General features: G+C 36.7%; 1 protein-coding gene across 1 annotated transcript; it reads right to left on the bottom strand.

Moving 5' to 3' along the window:
- Nucleotides 1-539: 539 nt before the first annotated feature.
- On the bottom strand, nucleotides 540-14,035 carry tmem87b (transmembrane protein 87B). The gene is made up of 20 exons (XM_065296181.2): nucleotides 13,827-14,035; nucleotides 11,064-11,124; nucleotides 10,880-10,971; nucleotides 10,662-10,796; nucleotides 10,525-10,581; nucleotides 10,362-10,409; nucleotides 10,181-10,274; nucleotides 9,988-10,049; nucleotides 9,014-9,197; nucleotides 8,838-8,937; nucleotides 8,662-8,755; nucleotides 7,622-7,693; nucleotides 5,549-5,657; nucleotides 5,414-5,472; nucleotides 5,228-5,331; nucleotides 4,907-4,980; nucleotides 4,715-4,785; nucleotides 4,579-4,631; nucleotides 4,439-4,469; nucleotides 540-2,250 (listed from the first exon to the last, which is right to left on the bottom strand). The coding sequence occupies exons 1-20, from the start codon at nucleotides 13,962-13,964 to the stop codon at nucleotides 2,209-2,211; spliced, it is 1,680 nt and encodes a 559-aa protein (XP_065152253.1). The 5' UTR covers nucleotides 13,965-14,035; the 3' UTR covers nucleotides 540-2,208.
- Between the last annotated feature and the right edge of the window lie 420 nt (nucleotides 14,036-14,455).

The raw sequence follows: 14,455 nt of genomic DNA, 5'->3' as shown, positions 1-14,455 counted from the left end.
AGGGGGAGGGGCGGTGCTGTGTTTCCTACCCTCCACCGCCACTTTCAGAGTGTGCTTGTAGCAGCTAGGAGGCTGCTCAGGTTGCAGCAACAGTACAATTTGTCCAGTTAAAAGTTGTTCTATCACTGAAATAATTTTAGAGACATTATTTAAAGGTAAAAAATCTACATAGTGTTGCTTTAATTTGTCAAATTTGTGGTAAGAACATAGTAAAATATTGAAAAACTGAGGTGTTTTCCTTTAAAATTGACTACATGTATCTAACTTGGTGAGAATCTTCAGGTTCTGGCTAGATTGGATACAGCTACTGCACCGTAGCTGTATTCCTTTTAGCCACAACCGGAGATCATCCAAGCAACCTTTACGAACATTAACCATCGTTTCACAACAAAAAAATATTTTAGCTTACAATTTAGCAACTATAGAGAATAAAAACTCCTCCTGTGTAAACAGATTACTAATGTTATTAAACTGGGGTGATTAAACCAGATACACAGCACACAAAAAAATTTCCATAACACAATGTCTCAGACTTTAGCTTCAACTGTAATTAAGAATCTTTATTGCAACGCACATTTATTTAACAGGTATGAAACATGGATGAACATGCACGAATAACCAATAACAGACAGAACCTGAGCTATGTGGGATTCCAGCAGGTGATCTGTGACCCAACAGAGAGACTTTACATTCAAAGACATCATGTGATCATAAGCAAAAAAAAAAAAAAAAACACTGAAATTAAATAGGAAATGACTGCGAAGGCCAGAATCATAGAGTCAAATTAAGCTCATCATTACATCCCATGGCCAAAGAAAATCATATTTACCTAAAGTGCAGTTTATACAACAGATTATAAAGAGTTCTGACAGTATGTTCAGATTGATATATAAAAAAAATTCTTCAACATTTTAACAAATCCCGTTTACCACGGCTTACGGTACAGAACACAGATTAAAGTACATATTAAAGATCAGGACAGAAAAGGCAAATAAACCAAAGCACAGACTGTGATACAGCCACACAAAAGTTTTTAAGGCTTCAGTGTGTATCTGGGTGAATTTAAAATCATATTCCAACTAATTATTATTAAAAATAAAATAAACTTATACTTAACATAAAGCAATTCATGTACTGTTTTGAAACATCCTCCCAATCCTGGTCCTCAAGTACTTGCTCCAAAAAAGATTTAGAGGTCTCCTTATTAAAAAAAAAAAATTAACATGTCTCCCTAACAAGCCGATGAGTTAAATCCGACAATAATCTAAAATTTACTGGGATGGGGTAATTAAGGACCAGGATTGGGAAGCACTGTACTGGGGGATGGGATTAATTTCAAGTACAATATACCATTTTATACTTTTAAATTGAGGAGAACGCGACTTCTTTTTGTCAGATTCGCACACATAAAAATTGTTGCTTTTCCTTAAAATAAAAAATACAGTTAAGATTAAGAGTAATACAGGTACATCTGCCTTTATTATATAGTTAGAAGATTAGTCCTCTTAAGAGAACGCATGCATCTCAATGTTGTACCTTAATCTGGGCTCTGTCAAAAACATACCTAAAAATGAATTAATAAAATAACAAAATGACCATTTTATAGAATTTGTGAACAAACGCACAAGCAAACATAAATCCAACACACATAGAAGCATTCTACTATTCACATTAAATTATAGACTTAATGATGATGGACCATTATGAAACAGATAAATATCACATTATATACAGCAAAAACAGGAATCCAACTGAAGGAAAGACACTTTAGTTATTCAAGTTCCTTATCAGTATTTACTTTGTGACCATTTACAAACAAATAAAATGAAAACAAACATGTGCTTATACGGTTTAAACTCATCTATATAAAATATCACTGCGTTTATTTCATCACTCACAATTTGAAAAAGTTTGCTATCAGCGAAGTTTAGAAAGAAATGTCTCTTTATACGACTCTGTCTGCTGGACGTTTTTTAAAGTTTAGAAAAAAAATAAGAGGTAACACCTCACATGAAGTTCAGTTCAGTGAGATTACCTGGAATATATCGTCTCTTTCAGTCTTATTCATTCCTGTAACACCACAAACCCACCAAGCATCCCGACTAAAGGAAGAAAACAGTCCGTGAGTCTGATGCACGCTCTCTGATGTGGGTCTGATGCCAGTTACGGGAACTGTGGTTTGGTTCATCTCTGGAGTCTTGCTCAAACTCACTCCATTTTAGACATTTCATACTTTGTAGTCATGATCTCCTAAGTAAATATCATGAAGAAAAACATATATAAATGAGTCATTTATTCATTCAAGAGGGAGCTTTGCACAGTCAATCATTGCACCACAATCATCAAACTGGAGTACGGTTGATATGTGACCTTGACCACAAAACCATAAAAAAATTATAGATTTTTAGTGGGTAAAGATCATGATCCATTAAGATATTTTGTATTTTTCCTACAGTAAATAGATCAAAATGTATCATTAGTAATATATGTTGCTAAGGACTTGTGGACAACTTTAAAAGGCAACTTTCTCAATATTTAGATCTTCAAATAGTTTGAAGTATCTCTGACAAATATTGTCCTATTCTAACAAACCATACATCAATAAAGCTTATTTATGATGATTACTTATTCAGATCACTTTCTGATAATGTATTAATCTGAATGAAAAAAAAAACTTTTTTGGCTAGGGTCACATATTAATATGGTTTCTACTTTCTATCATATCTTGTTTATCACGTAATAAATCATCTTTAGGACATATCAACTTTTGCTGTCAAATAAATTAAATCCTTAGTGTGAAAAGATAAATTGTAATGCAGGGTTTCCCCTGGTGGTTCACAAGGGAATTGCAGGTGGTTTGTGAGTTAATGCAAAATAATGAATTACATAAAATTAAATCATAAAATGTAAATGAAAACATTTAAAATAAAAAATCTAAATAAAACACTTCCTAACACTACAATATATGAGAAAACTGAGAAAAACTCATGCAAAATGAACAGATACATTTTATGTATCAATTAAAGAGTATTACCAGATAAAGGTCCAATAGGGGGCGTGCACACCAAGCTTTAATGCTGCGTTTATGCTGCGTTTACACCAAAAGGCGTGAAACGCGAGTGATTTCAATGTTAAGTCAATGTGAAGACGCGTTGACGATGTGTCAGGAGGTCCCGCGGCGCGGAAGACGCGTTTCCGCCTCTTTTGCGCGCGAAAGCCGCGAATTGAGCATTGTGCGCGGTACGCGCGAATGGTGCATTTTGCGGTTCACGCGAATTTGTGGCTCACGCCGGAGTTGAATTTTTTTTAACTTTGGCCGAATTTCACGCAGCGTTAACCAATCAGGAGCCTGCTTGCTACTGTGGTGGGAGCCCCGCCCGGAGTCACTCATTCACCCAACGCTTGATATTGTCCATAAGCAGTCACCCGGATCTATATGACACAAGTTCTTATTTCTATAGAGGAGACAGGAATAAAAAGGACCTCGCTTGGAAGTGTGTCAGTGAGGACATTGGGCAACCTGGCAAGTAGTAATACACACTTCACTTTGAATCACGTGACGTTTATCGACCCGCACCGTTTATTTTCCCCCTATAGTAAGGTTACCAAATACAAACTGGTAACTCTTTCAATAAATGCACAATCAACATCAGTCATCTTGCAAACAGACAACCGCATAGCACTTGCCCCTCCCACAAGAATCGGAGTTTGCCTCTGACGCGTGTCAAATGCTTGCTTTTTCCGCACGTCTACTCGGCTCTACACGCACGAATGCATACAAATTGTTCAAGCGGCAAACCATGCCCGGTAGACGTGATTTTGACGGTTGAAACGCGGTTGGTTTATACTCAGCATTACACCAACCGCGGAAGAGGCGTGAAGCGTTGATGCGCGTCAGGAGGTCCCGTGGGGCGGAAGAGGCGTTCGGCGCGGAAGACGCGTTTCCGCCTCTTTCGCGTGTGAAGCTGGTGCGAATTGAGCGTTGTGCGCGGTACGCGCAAATGGTGCTTTTTGCAGTTCACGCGAATTTGCGGCTGACGCCCGAGTTTAACATTTTCAGCTTCACCCAAGTCCTGCCTTTTTACCCATTTTCGGATATCCGCAAGTGATGCAGAGTGACGCGTGATCAAGATGGCGACGGCAGGCACCGCCGCCTTTAAGCTTCAAAAACGATCTTCACAAACCAATGGGTGATGTCACGGACACTACGTCTATCTTTTTTTTGCAGTCTATGGTTTTTAGTCGCATAAAAAAGCTTTGGTGTGTCCTGCTCCTATGTAAAATACTACTGATAACTATAAAACAGATGATAAATAAAAAAAAGTTAAATGTTCAAAGTGCTATTAGGTCATTAAAATATATAATTAAATAATAATAATAATACTATTTAAAAGTATTGTGCTAGAATCAAAGAAAATATTTGAAATAAAGTCTGTACCTCATCTGAGTCCAGAAGAACAGGAAGAGCTCTGAAATAAGAATATGAAGAATCACACATTTATATCGGAGAAAACCACATTTATATAAGTACACAGCAAAGAAGCAGGATGTGCATGGTGTATATAGAAAGACACGTACACATCAGTCAGAGAGGTGGGAATATTTTCCTCCACCCACTTCAAGTCTTCATCCTAAAAATAAAATTCACATATTACACACTAGAAATTACTGTAGTGTACATTTATGTACAGAGAGTTTGAATGTTAACACTGACCGGATTAGGTGTTGCTGGCTTTGCTGTTCCATTGGTTTCTGTCTTAGCTGCTCTTAATTTGATCCCATCAGCTGACAAATAAAGAAAACATACATCATGAACTTACAACAATATAAGCACAGATTAATAGTACTGGTTCACTGTGATAACACTGAGTCTTCTGAAATATTCAGACAGGGATGCGGGTCTGACCTAGATTTGCAGGCACCAGGAACTCTTCAATCTCCTCGTCATCAGAGTCATCGATGAGAGGTGTGAATGCATACCTAAACACAATGCACACTGAGATTAGAGAACCAAAAAAAACTAAAAGACAAGGGACACAGCACAAGCTGGAGGCAACATAACATTTATTTATCATAGACAGCAATCCCAGAATGCTAATACAGTATAAACCATTTCTCTTTAATATGAACTATTTCACACATGTCTTTCTTGTCAGTGCTGTGTATTTTTTAGCTTATTAGAGTATCGTTAGCTTTTTTATATCTTAGTCAAGTCTCAAATTCTTGCCTTTGGTTGTTGGCAGACGGCCTCCACAGAAACATGATGACCAGCAGAATGATGGAGAAGAGGAACCTCCAGAAGGCATCATCCACCCATAACTCCATCCAGTCCTGTTCACACAGACACATCCCTTATTGTTTAGGAGATCCAAACTGTTTAAACTTCAGGTCCTCTTAAGGATCCTGTACTTACCGACTGGCAGTCTGCTAACTGAAACTTCTTTGTGGTCCAGACCATAAAAATGATGGATGCTGAAACACCAACACGTTAGTTAGCGTACTCTGGTTAATTGAACCTTTTCAAAAGTATCAAAATCTTTATACTCACCGAGAACGGCAAAGATGAGCGTGTTGGTGAAGTGTCTGTACAGAGACAATTTCACTGGATTTCTTCTGAGTTTTAGAGTTTTAATGGTTTGTGCCAGGCTGACAAATATTTAAGATACAGTTAAGGGAACAAATCACTGATTTAGACTGAATAAGACAACGGTTGTCTATTTAGACATATATCCTTACTGTGCGTTCACACCAGATGCGGAAGAGGCGGCAAACACGCGCTATTCATGCGTAGTTGGATGCTTGAACATTTTGAGTTTACTCGCTTCATTCGCACGTGAAATTCGAGACATTCACGCGTAAATTTGCATCATGGGAGGGGCTTATGTAGCTCAAACTCAATAAAATTAGCCAAAAAAGATCCTTTTAATTCCTGTAAAAGTATGAAGATATCTCACCTAGCGATGATGATTGTCCTCCATTTTTCTTGTTTTTTCTGCTTCCGTTTGCTTCCTGTAATTAAGTCACTGTTAGAGCAAGCTCCTGATTGGTTAACGCGGAACGAATCCGCCAAAGTTCAGATTTTTTAACTCACGCGGCAATGCTTAATTTCGTGCGGATAACGCCATGGGTGCCACACTATTCACGCTTACCGTGCCGCAGGATGCCTATTCGCGTCTTTGCATTGACTTAACATGTAAATCATTCATGCTTGCAGCCTCTTCCGCGTCTGGTGTGAACGCACCATTATAAGACTAGCTTAGTTAGTAGGCAAGCACATCAGCACACCACATATACAATTTAAGGCACAATATGCAATTTTTGCCACTAGAGGAGAGAAATCATGTTCATGGATGACGTATTTTATAACCAGAACATAATGTAAGCCCCAGTATGGTGACCCTACGTACAGAATAGATGCTTAATGCTTTTTAAGGGGCAGTTCACATTTCGCGTCTAAAACATGACCGTCGGTTGGTTCTTGTCACATGACCTGCAGTGCGCTGGCGGCATTCTGAAAAGTTGAGATGCTTTTAACTCGTTGCGGTGCGGACGCGCCTGGAAAAACGAGCGTGTCGCACCGTGTGCGCATCGCGACCATTCTCTTCATTTACTATTTTGCACATGATTTCAAATAACATCATACAAACCAATTTTGTTGTTTTTTCCAAATTTAAAAAGAAAATTTTCATTACCGCAACGTCTCCATGACTGGATTTTGGTTCTTTGACATGGAAATATTTATAATTAAAATATCGAAAAAAAAAGCTTGAGTGCATGTTTTAGGGGGCAATGTGGTATTTGGTGATCATTGGTAAATGTAGTGACAATAATAAGGAATATAAATGTGACCAAGAAAAATATTCTCATCCTCCGCAACAATTTTCAATCATTGTTTAAGCCCTCAAGGAACTAACATTTAAAAAAAATTGTTGGAAGGGACATAATTGACTGTGACACTCAAGATGGCTACAGGTAGCAGTTCTTATTTTTTCTCTCCAGATAAAAGTTGAAATTTTGTTTGTCATAGTACCTAGACAACTTTTTAGTTCTCATTACCGAAACATGAGTTTGTAAATGCATATATTTAATGTAATATCAAATTGCAGTAATGATAATTTTTGATTATGATAATCTAAAAAAATTTGAATAATTCAGGAAAAAGGAAATATTTTTTAAATCCTCTAAAAATAATAATAGTTACAGTAAGTTCACACCTTAATCTTATATGTGCAAACAAATTGGCTTCAAGGGCTTTTTAAAAAAAATCTGATGCTGGACACCTTTTAAGTCTGAATTTCGTGAGAATCACCCGCCTACATTTGAAATAACAAAGTTGAGCGCGCAAGACATGAAATGTCAATCGCCCCCTAAAACTGCAACTTCTTTGAACAAAGTCTTACATATTGTGCCTTTAAAAATGGCCCAAAATATCTCTTTAACACAAATCTGCAAAACAGGCGTGTAGAGAACTCATCATCACATCATCTAACTTGCAAATAAAACCGATATAAAAAGATCATGCACAAATAAAATGCCACCATCACGGCTCATCGGACAGATTGTCTAGGCACAAGGAGAAACCAGAGGAGCCATCAGCAAACACAGCTTTTCAAAAGGATATCCACCAACAAAGAGAGGAATCAAGCAGAGCCAGAGGAATGTTGGCCAGCAAAGCCAAATCAGAGTCTTTAGCCTGACAGATCCACAAAGACGACAAAAACCACAAACACAGAAGGGAAGAAAAAGTTTTTCAAACCCAGAAACCAAAAATTAGCAATCAGCGAGTGTGTTTACATGCTTAATAATACACTGATGGCTATCAGTTCATCTGAAAACAAGACAACATACACACAACATTTAAAGTGTAAAGAACGACTGTACAAGTCGCCAGAAAGCAGCCCATCGTAATGATAAAATTTTTATTTTGTAATGATAAATTTGCCAAATAAAATGGTGGGTTAGTATAACGCAGTTATGAGGTTAAACAGCTACTGGAAGGATATGAACTAGATGGCAGAAGAATCAAACAAAGCTAGTATAATGTAAGTGATGAGAGCTGGTCCATTATCTCGACCCTTATACATCAACATAAAACAGCACATACTGTTATTCAAAACAACTGGCCAAATTCATGTTAAATGATTATATTGGTTACTAGGATGTTCAACAAACCTAAAACCGCAAGCATTTATGAACACATGTGTCAGTCCAAACGATGTCAGGGTAATTTTTTTTAAACCACAAAGGAAGATTTTCAAAAGACAGCTCATTTTCCATTCTTTGTGTGATCGTAAAACTCAAATATATTTATGACCCTGGACCACAAAGCTAGTCATAAGTAGCTCGGGTATATTTGTTGCAATAGCCAAAAATACACAGTATGGTGAAAATCCTTGATTTTTTTATGCCAAAAATCATTAGGATATTAAATTAAGATCATTTTCCATGAAGATATTTAGTAAATGTCCTACCGTAAAAAAATATTTTATCATAAATAATATGTGTTGCTACAGACTTTTTCAGATGATGTATAAATCTAAGTAAAAAAAAAATTGACCATAATGACTGGTTTTTTGGTTCAGGGTCACATATGTACAACTGCATGCATAACTTGTTCATTAGTAAAAATTATTTCAAAAGGGTCCAATAATTTAGATTTACCCCCGTGATCCTCAAAACGCCCTCTATGGCGGCAAAGCCGAAGTACAGCACGCCCAGTCCCACCACTCTGTGCATGACCATACCCAAACGGGGCCTGAGAACAAAACAACATCACTCAAAACCCATAATCATATAGATAATCTTCAAACCTGTCAATCAACGTCTTCATCACTCACTTGACAATTCCATAGCCCAGACTGACAATGATGACCAGCAGACGGGCGAGTGTCCTCTTCAAAGCAGAGACGAGCTCAGCAAAGATCAGCAGACCCTGAGCTAAAGAGATCAACTTTAATTCGAGACTTGTTCAATGACAAAAAATAAAGCAGGTCTTGTGTGTATTTGTACTGACATGCTGAGCCCACGCTGTTAGTGTTCTGATATTCGGCACAGAAGACGGCCTTCTCTATCATGCCTAAAAAGATGACGCATGCAATCCAGAACTGGATCCTCAGGAGATCTTTCCAGTAACAGGAAGACCAGACGAACCACAGCAGAGCATACAGTATGTACACCACACACATAACCATATAAAACTGAAAAGAAATAGAAAAAAAACACTTATTTTTGGCCCGCCAAATTAAAATCTTAGAAAGGTATAAGCATATCTCTCATTGACAAGCCGCACAATTTAAAGGGACACTCCCCTTTTTTTTTTAAATATGCTCATTTTCCAGATCCCCTAGAGTGAAACATTCGATTTTTACAGTTTTGGAATCCATTAAGCCAATCCCCGGTTCTGGCGATACCATTTTTAGCATAGCTTAGCACAATTCATGGAATCTGATTAGACTATTAGCATCGCGCTAAAAAATAACCAAAGTGTTTCAATATTTTTCAATTATTATTTAAAACTTGACTCTTCTGTAGTTACATCGTGTACTAAGACTGACGGAAAATCAAAAGTTGGGATTTTCTAGGCAGATATGGCTAGGAACTATATTCTCATTCTGGCGTAATAATCAAGGACTTTGCTGCCGTAACATGGCTGCAGGAGGCGCAAAGATATTACGCACCTCCCGAAAATAGTCCCCTGCTATTGAAAGTTACCAAAGGGACTATTTTCGAGCACTGCGTAATATCACTGCGCCTGCTCAAGTCCTTGATTATTGAAACTCTTTGGTTATTTTTTTAGCACGATGCTAATGGTCTAATCAGATTCAAAGGATTATGCTAACCTATTCTAAAAGTGGTACTGCCAGACCCGGAGATCAGCTGAATGGATTGGTTAAAAAGGGTTAAAAAGGATGTGCTTTATTTAAATACACATTAATTATGTAAAATAAACATCTTAAATACAAAGCTGATGAGCAACTGAATACTCACAATCATGAGAGGCCAGTCAGTGACCGAGAGATAACCATGAGTTCCCTTCATCACAACGCTGACTAAAATACAACATTTAGATAAAATCAATCACATGTACATCTAACAGGATATAAACATGGTTTGTTTTCTTAAAAGCTAAATTTGTATGTATTCAGTTCTAAGAGTTTTTTTTAAGTAAATATAGTCCTACAGGTTAAATTCCAGTTGACATCCTGTTTGCTTTGTTGAACCGCGACCACAAGCAGGTAGGGCCCGTCTCTCCAGGTTGTAGCAATCACATTATCCTTATCCAGAAAACAAAATTATGAAGCATTAATGAAGAAATACTTTCCTATATATATATCTCATGTATGATTTTTTTTTATTCCCACCTTTGCTTTATAGGTGCCAGCATCAGGTGAACTTGTAAAACTCTCTGCCTTATTTACAAGCAAACATAGAAAAATATATAAATAATACATAAATATAATTTAACAAAAATATTTATTTTGAACGTTTGTTATACAAAAAAGTTTTGCCAATTAACATTTTTACCTGTAACTCGCCATCCATTGCAGGTGGTCTTAAGTCTTTAGGCACTGCTTTGGATTTCTGCAAACAAACGTATCATATAAAAAGTATTTTTCGCTTATCAATGGCTCTTTGACTAAAAACAAACATTGGAAACTTACATTGAGCATAGGAAAGATGTTCATGTTGCTGTTGCAGGATATTGCTTTGTACATGTGCTGAATATATTCTCCCTGTGCCAAAGGTATCGGGTCCAAACTCGCACCTCGAATTTGAGGCGTCTTTTCATACAGTTCCTGAACAGGCATATAAACAAACAAATGATTAATAAACATATCTTATCACACACTGATATCAGCAGCACACAAGGGTAACTCACCTCTGCATTGTTGTATTGATTGTGACATGGGTAATACTTCAAATACCACTGTATGTTAAAAGTCAATTTCTCAGGACAACCAAAAGATGTCACTGCAAAGAGATATGACATGATATTGCTTTAAACAACTCTTAGTTTATCAGGTTTTATCTTTAGTTTATTTATAGATATTCATATTAGATACCTTTCAATGCAATGTCTGTGTCCTTGTACATGGACTTTCTTAAAAATAAAGGTCTTGAGGTCTGGGAAAAAGAGGAAACAGTTCAATTTTATTTCAGTTTATTTGTCAACATTAATAAGTCGCTGCACAGCAGATTTACAGAAAATAAATGACTGAAACAACAAGACATGTCAAAATCTTTATAACTTGTAGCATTACCCCTGAATGCTTACTAGTAAACAGATATTAAATGTCTTGGTCTTACATTAGCCACTGGAAACCTCATTGGAAAAATGAGAGATGCCTTTAAATAAATGATAGGACCTCATTACATATTCTTACACAAATCATTTGGACGATCAAATGCCACGATAACATGACAAACAGCCAGATAAGACAGAAAATTATGTAAGCTTATGTTTCGTGAACAGTTTTATAGACTTGCTTAGCTTGCATTTATTTAAACAAAAAATTATTATCTTATTAAAATTATTTAGCTTTTTTTATTTCTTAGGGGCATTTATAGCAGTTGCCCTCTTTGACTTTCAGGTTGCACCACTTGACCTGACCTCCGCATTGAATTTACATTTAACAGACTTCTGCTTGGATGTTGGTTTAAGTTTTTGCTTGTCATTTCAAATTCATAAATATACTTTTTCAATTCAATTAAAAGTTTGAAAAAATAGCTTTTTCTAGTTTTATATTGGTTGTACCACCTGACACTGAAAGTCTACCAGTATTTTTCAGTATTTAAAGGACAAGTTCGGTATTTTAGACTTAAAGCCCTGTTATTAGATTGTTTATGGTGAAATAGAATGGTTTTGACTGAAATTTCGACATTTGCGGCTGCCCTGAGATTTTTCGCGTGTTTGTGTTTCATCTCACACCTCTACAATGGGTTTAATGGTGCACTGGAACAATCCTTCCTAAAATGCATTAAACTTTCGTTTACAAAGACTTGAAACTCCCCGAGTGGTCAGGGGTGTTCACTGGTATGCTCACACAAAAATCGCTGCAAAAGACGCATTCCAACAGGTTTTATTGTAGTTTTTACCAACTCCATTGACTAGTATTAGATGTCCTGTGAGGTACGGTATTACTCCGCACCGGGAACTTTGTTTCTATTCTTGCAATTGGCAATGGCGGATTAGCGCCACCACCTGGGCTGGAGTGTCTATTATTCAAGCTCTAAGCGGAAGAATGTACGGGTGTGAGCTGTTTGGAAAAATAGGTCCACAAGTTAACAACGAATGCTAAAACAGCTGTTGGAAAGCATGTTTTGCAGCGATTTTTGTGTGAGCATATCAGTGAACACCCCTGACCACTCGGTGAGTTTCAAGTCTTTGTAAACGAAAGTTTAATGCATTTTAGGAAGGATTGTTCCAGTGCACCATTAAACCCATTGTAGAGGTGTGAGGGGAAACATAAACACGCGAAAAATCTCAGGGCAGCCGCAAATGTCGAAATTTCAGTCAAAACCATTCTATTTCACCATAAACAATCTGAAAACAGGGCTTTAAGTCTAAAATACCGAACTTGTCCTTTAAGAGAAATGTACAAACTTTTCAATCATGGGGTTCACCGTATGATGTGATATTATGTTTACAGTTTATACTTGTTAACTTCTTAATAAAAGGCCCATGATTGCGGTTGTGCTACCTTGACAATAATGAACATCCAAATTGTTGGACAAATGTTTTTCAATTATCCAAACAACTACTAATATTTGTGAAATTTGTTTATAAAAAAGATGTTTTTAACATAAAAACGATACTTTGGCATTATTTATAACATCATCACTCCTGACTTCCATCAATATTACTGCACTTGAGGTCAAAGTGCTGCAAAATAAGTGTTCTTCCACCATAAAATATAGTTCTCATTTTATCCCCTTAAAAAATCGCCACATTTTATTTTGTGCCATACTTACTTGTGTAACTACTCATGTAACAGTCTTTAAATAAGGAAAACATGGAAGTGTTTGGTGGCTTTTAAATTCATCCCTGTTTGGATCCTAAGGAATGAATGGGGCTAAGCTAAAATGCTAACACATTCACGACGTGCTGGTCAAAGATTAAGGGCACGCATTGAAAAAAGATAGGTATGTATTAATTAGTCTAAGTTGAGGTAAGAACATAGTAAAATATTGAAAAATGTGGTGTTTTCCTTTAAACTGTTAATTTTTTCTACGGACAGTTCCCTAAACCTACCACATTACAAGTTTGAGATACCAAAACATTATTTCGTAATAATATTACTACACAGGTTTTATATAATAAAGTGACAAAAACGTGTCAAGTTATTTTTATAGTAAATAAATCCTCTGTACACAAACGTATGCATGCCATGTCACTGACCCATCCATCTAACTCAACATTTTATCTATCTGATCAACAGTAGGGCAGACTACCACATAAATACAGCAATGACACATTCACTCAGATCATGGGTTATCTCAAAAATCATTTCTTTAACATCCCTCTTGGCTTTTAAACACTAAAACAGATGAAATTGCATGTAGTTGAAGCATCAAGCTAAAGGGCTAATGCGCAATCATCACAGAAACGCATCAGTTAAATAAACGTCATATTAACACTTATAAGCTAAAGACTCTGAGTAGCAATCTCGTTATTAATGTATCGCTAGTGTCTGTTTGCAAAAACGTAAAGAAATATGGTCACATTCACAGATCTCTGATGTGATTACATCTAATGCTAACAGTGACATATGCCTCGACTGACATTCGTATCCGTTTATAATAAAAAAACAAACCTTCACACTCACATTTAGCACTGTCTCAGTCCACACACCCGTCTCAGGAGAGCAGTCCACACCATCTAATGATGAACCGATTAACAGAAATGATATAAAACACAGCAAACTGCTCGAGCTGTGTGTACACTGGTGGCTAACGGCCGCCATGTTTACTTGCGCTGTACACGCGCTGCGCTCACCTGCGACGTGACACGTCACGCTTTCATTCACCTGCCACGATGCATATTGTACATTATACATGCATGCTTCCTTTCTCTGAGTTGATATTTTTATTTCTGTAGATGTATTTTGTTTCTATATGAGTTGTAATATTAAGTTTTATGATGGTTTATTATCAATATGAACTACACTTAAGTCACGTCCGGGACGTCCCTTATAATAAATAACCTATAACTCATTTTAATCAATGGTGAGTTTTTAAGAGACCTTTGAGCGGTCACGTGCTCCATTATGAAGAGCAAGTCACTTTCTTTAATGCAGTGATAAATTACTTAAAAAGCACAAATATATCACAATATTCAATAAAATACGATACAACTAATAAGACAAATCCACTTTTTGACAAACATAAAACAAAAGGGACTTTTTTTTTAAACAAAGTGACCTTATTATTTTGGCTGATAAAAGCGTTTTAATAC

Source organism: Paramisgurnus dabryanus, chromosome 20 (assembly GCF_030506205.2).
Source record: "Paramisgurnus dabryanus chromosome 20, PD_genome_1.1, whole genome shotgun sequence".
NCBI lineage: Eukaryota > Metazoa > Chordata > Actinopteri > Cypriniformes > Cobitidae > Paramisgurnus > Paramisgurnus dabryanus.
The sequence above is the reverse complement of the archived record's forward strand: the minus strand, read 5'-3'. Positions and strand labels throughout refer to the sequence as shown.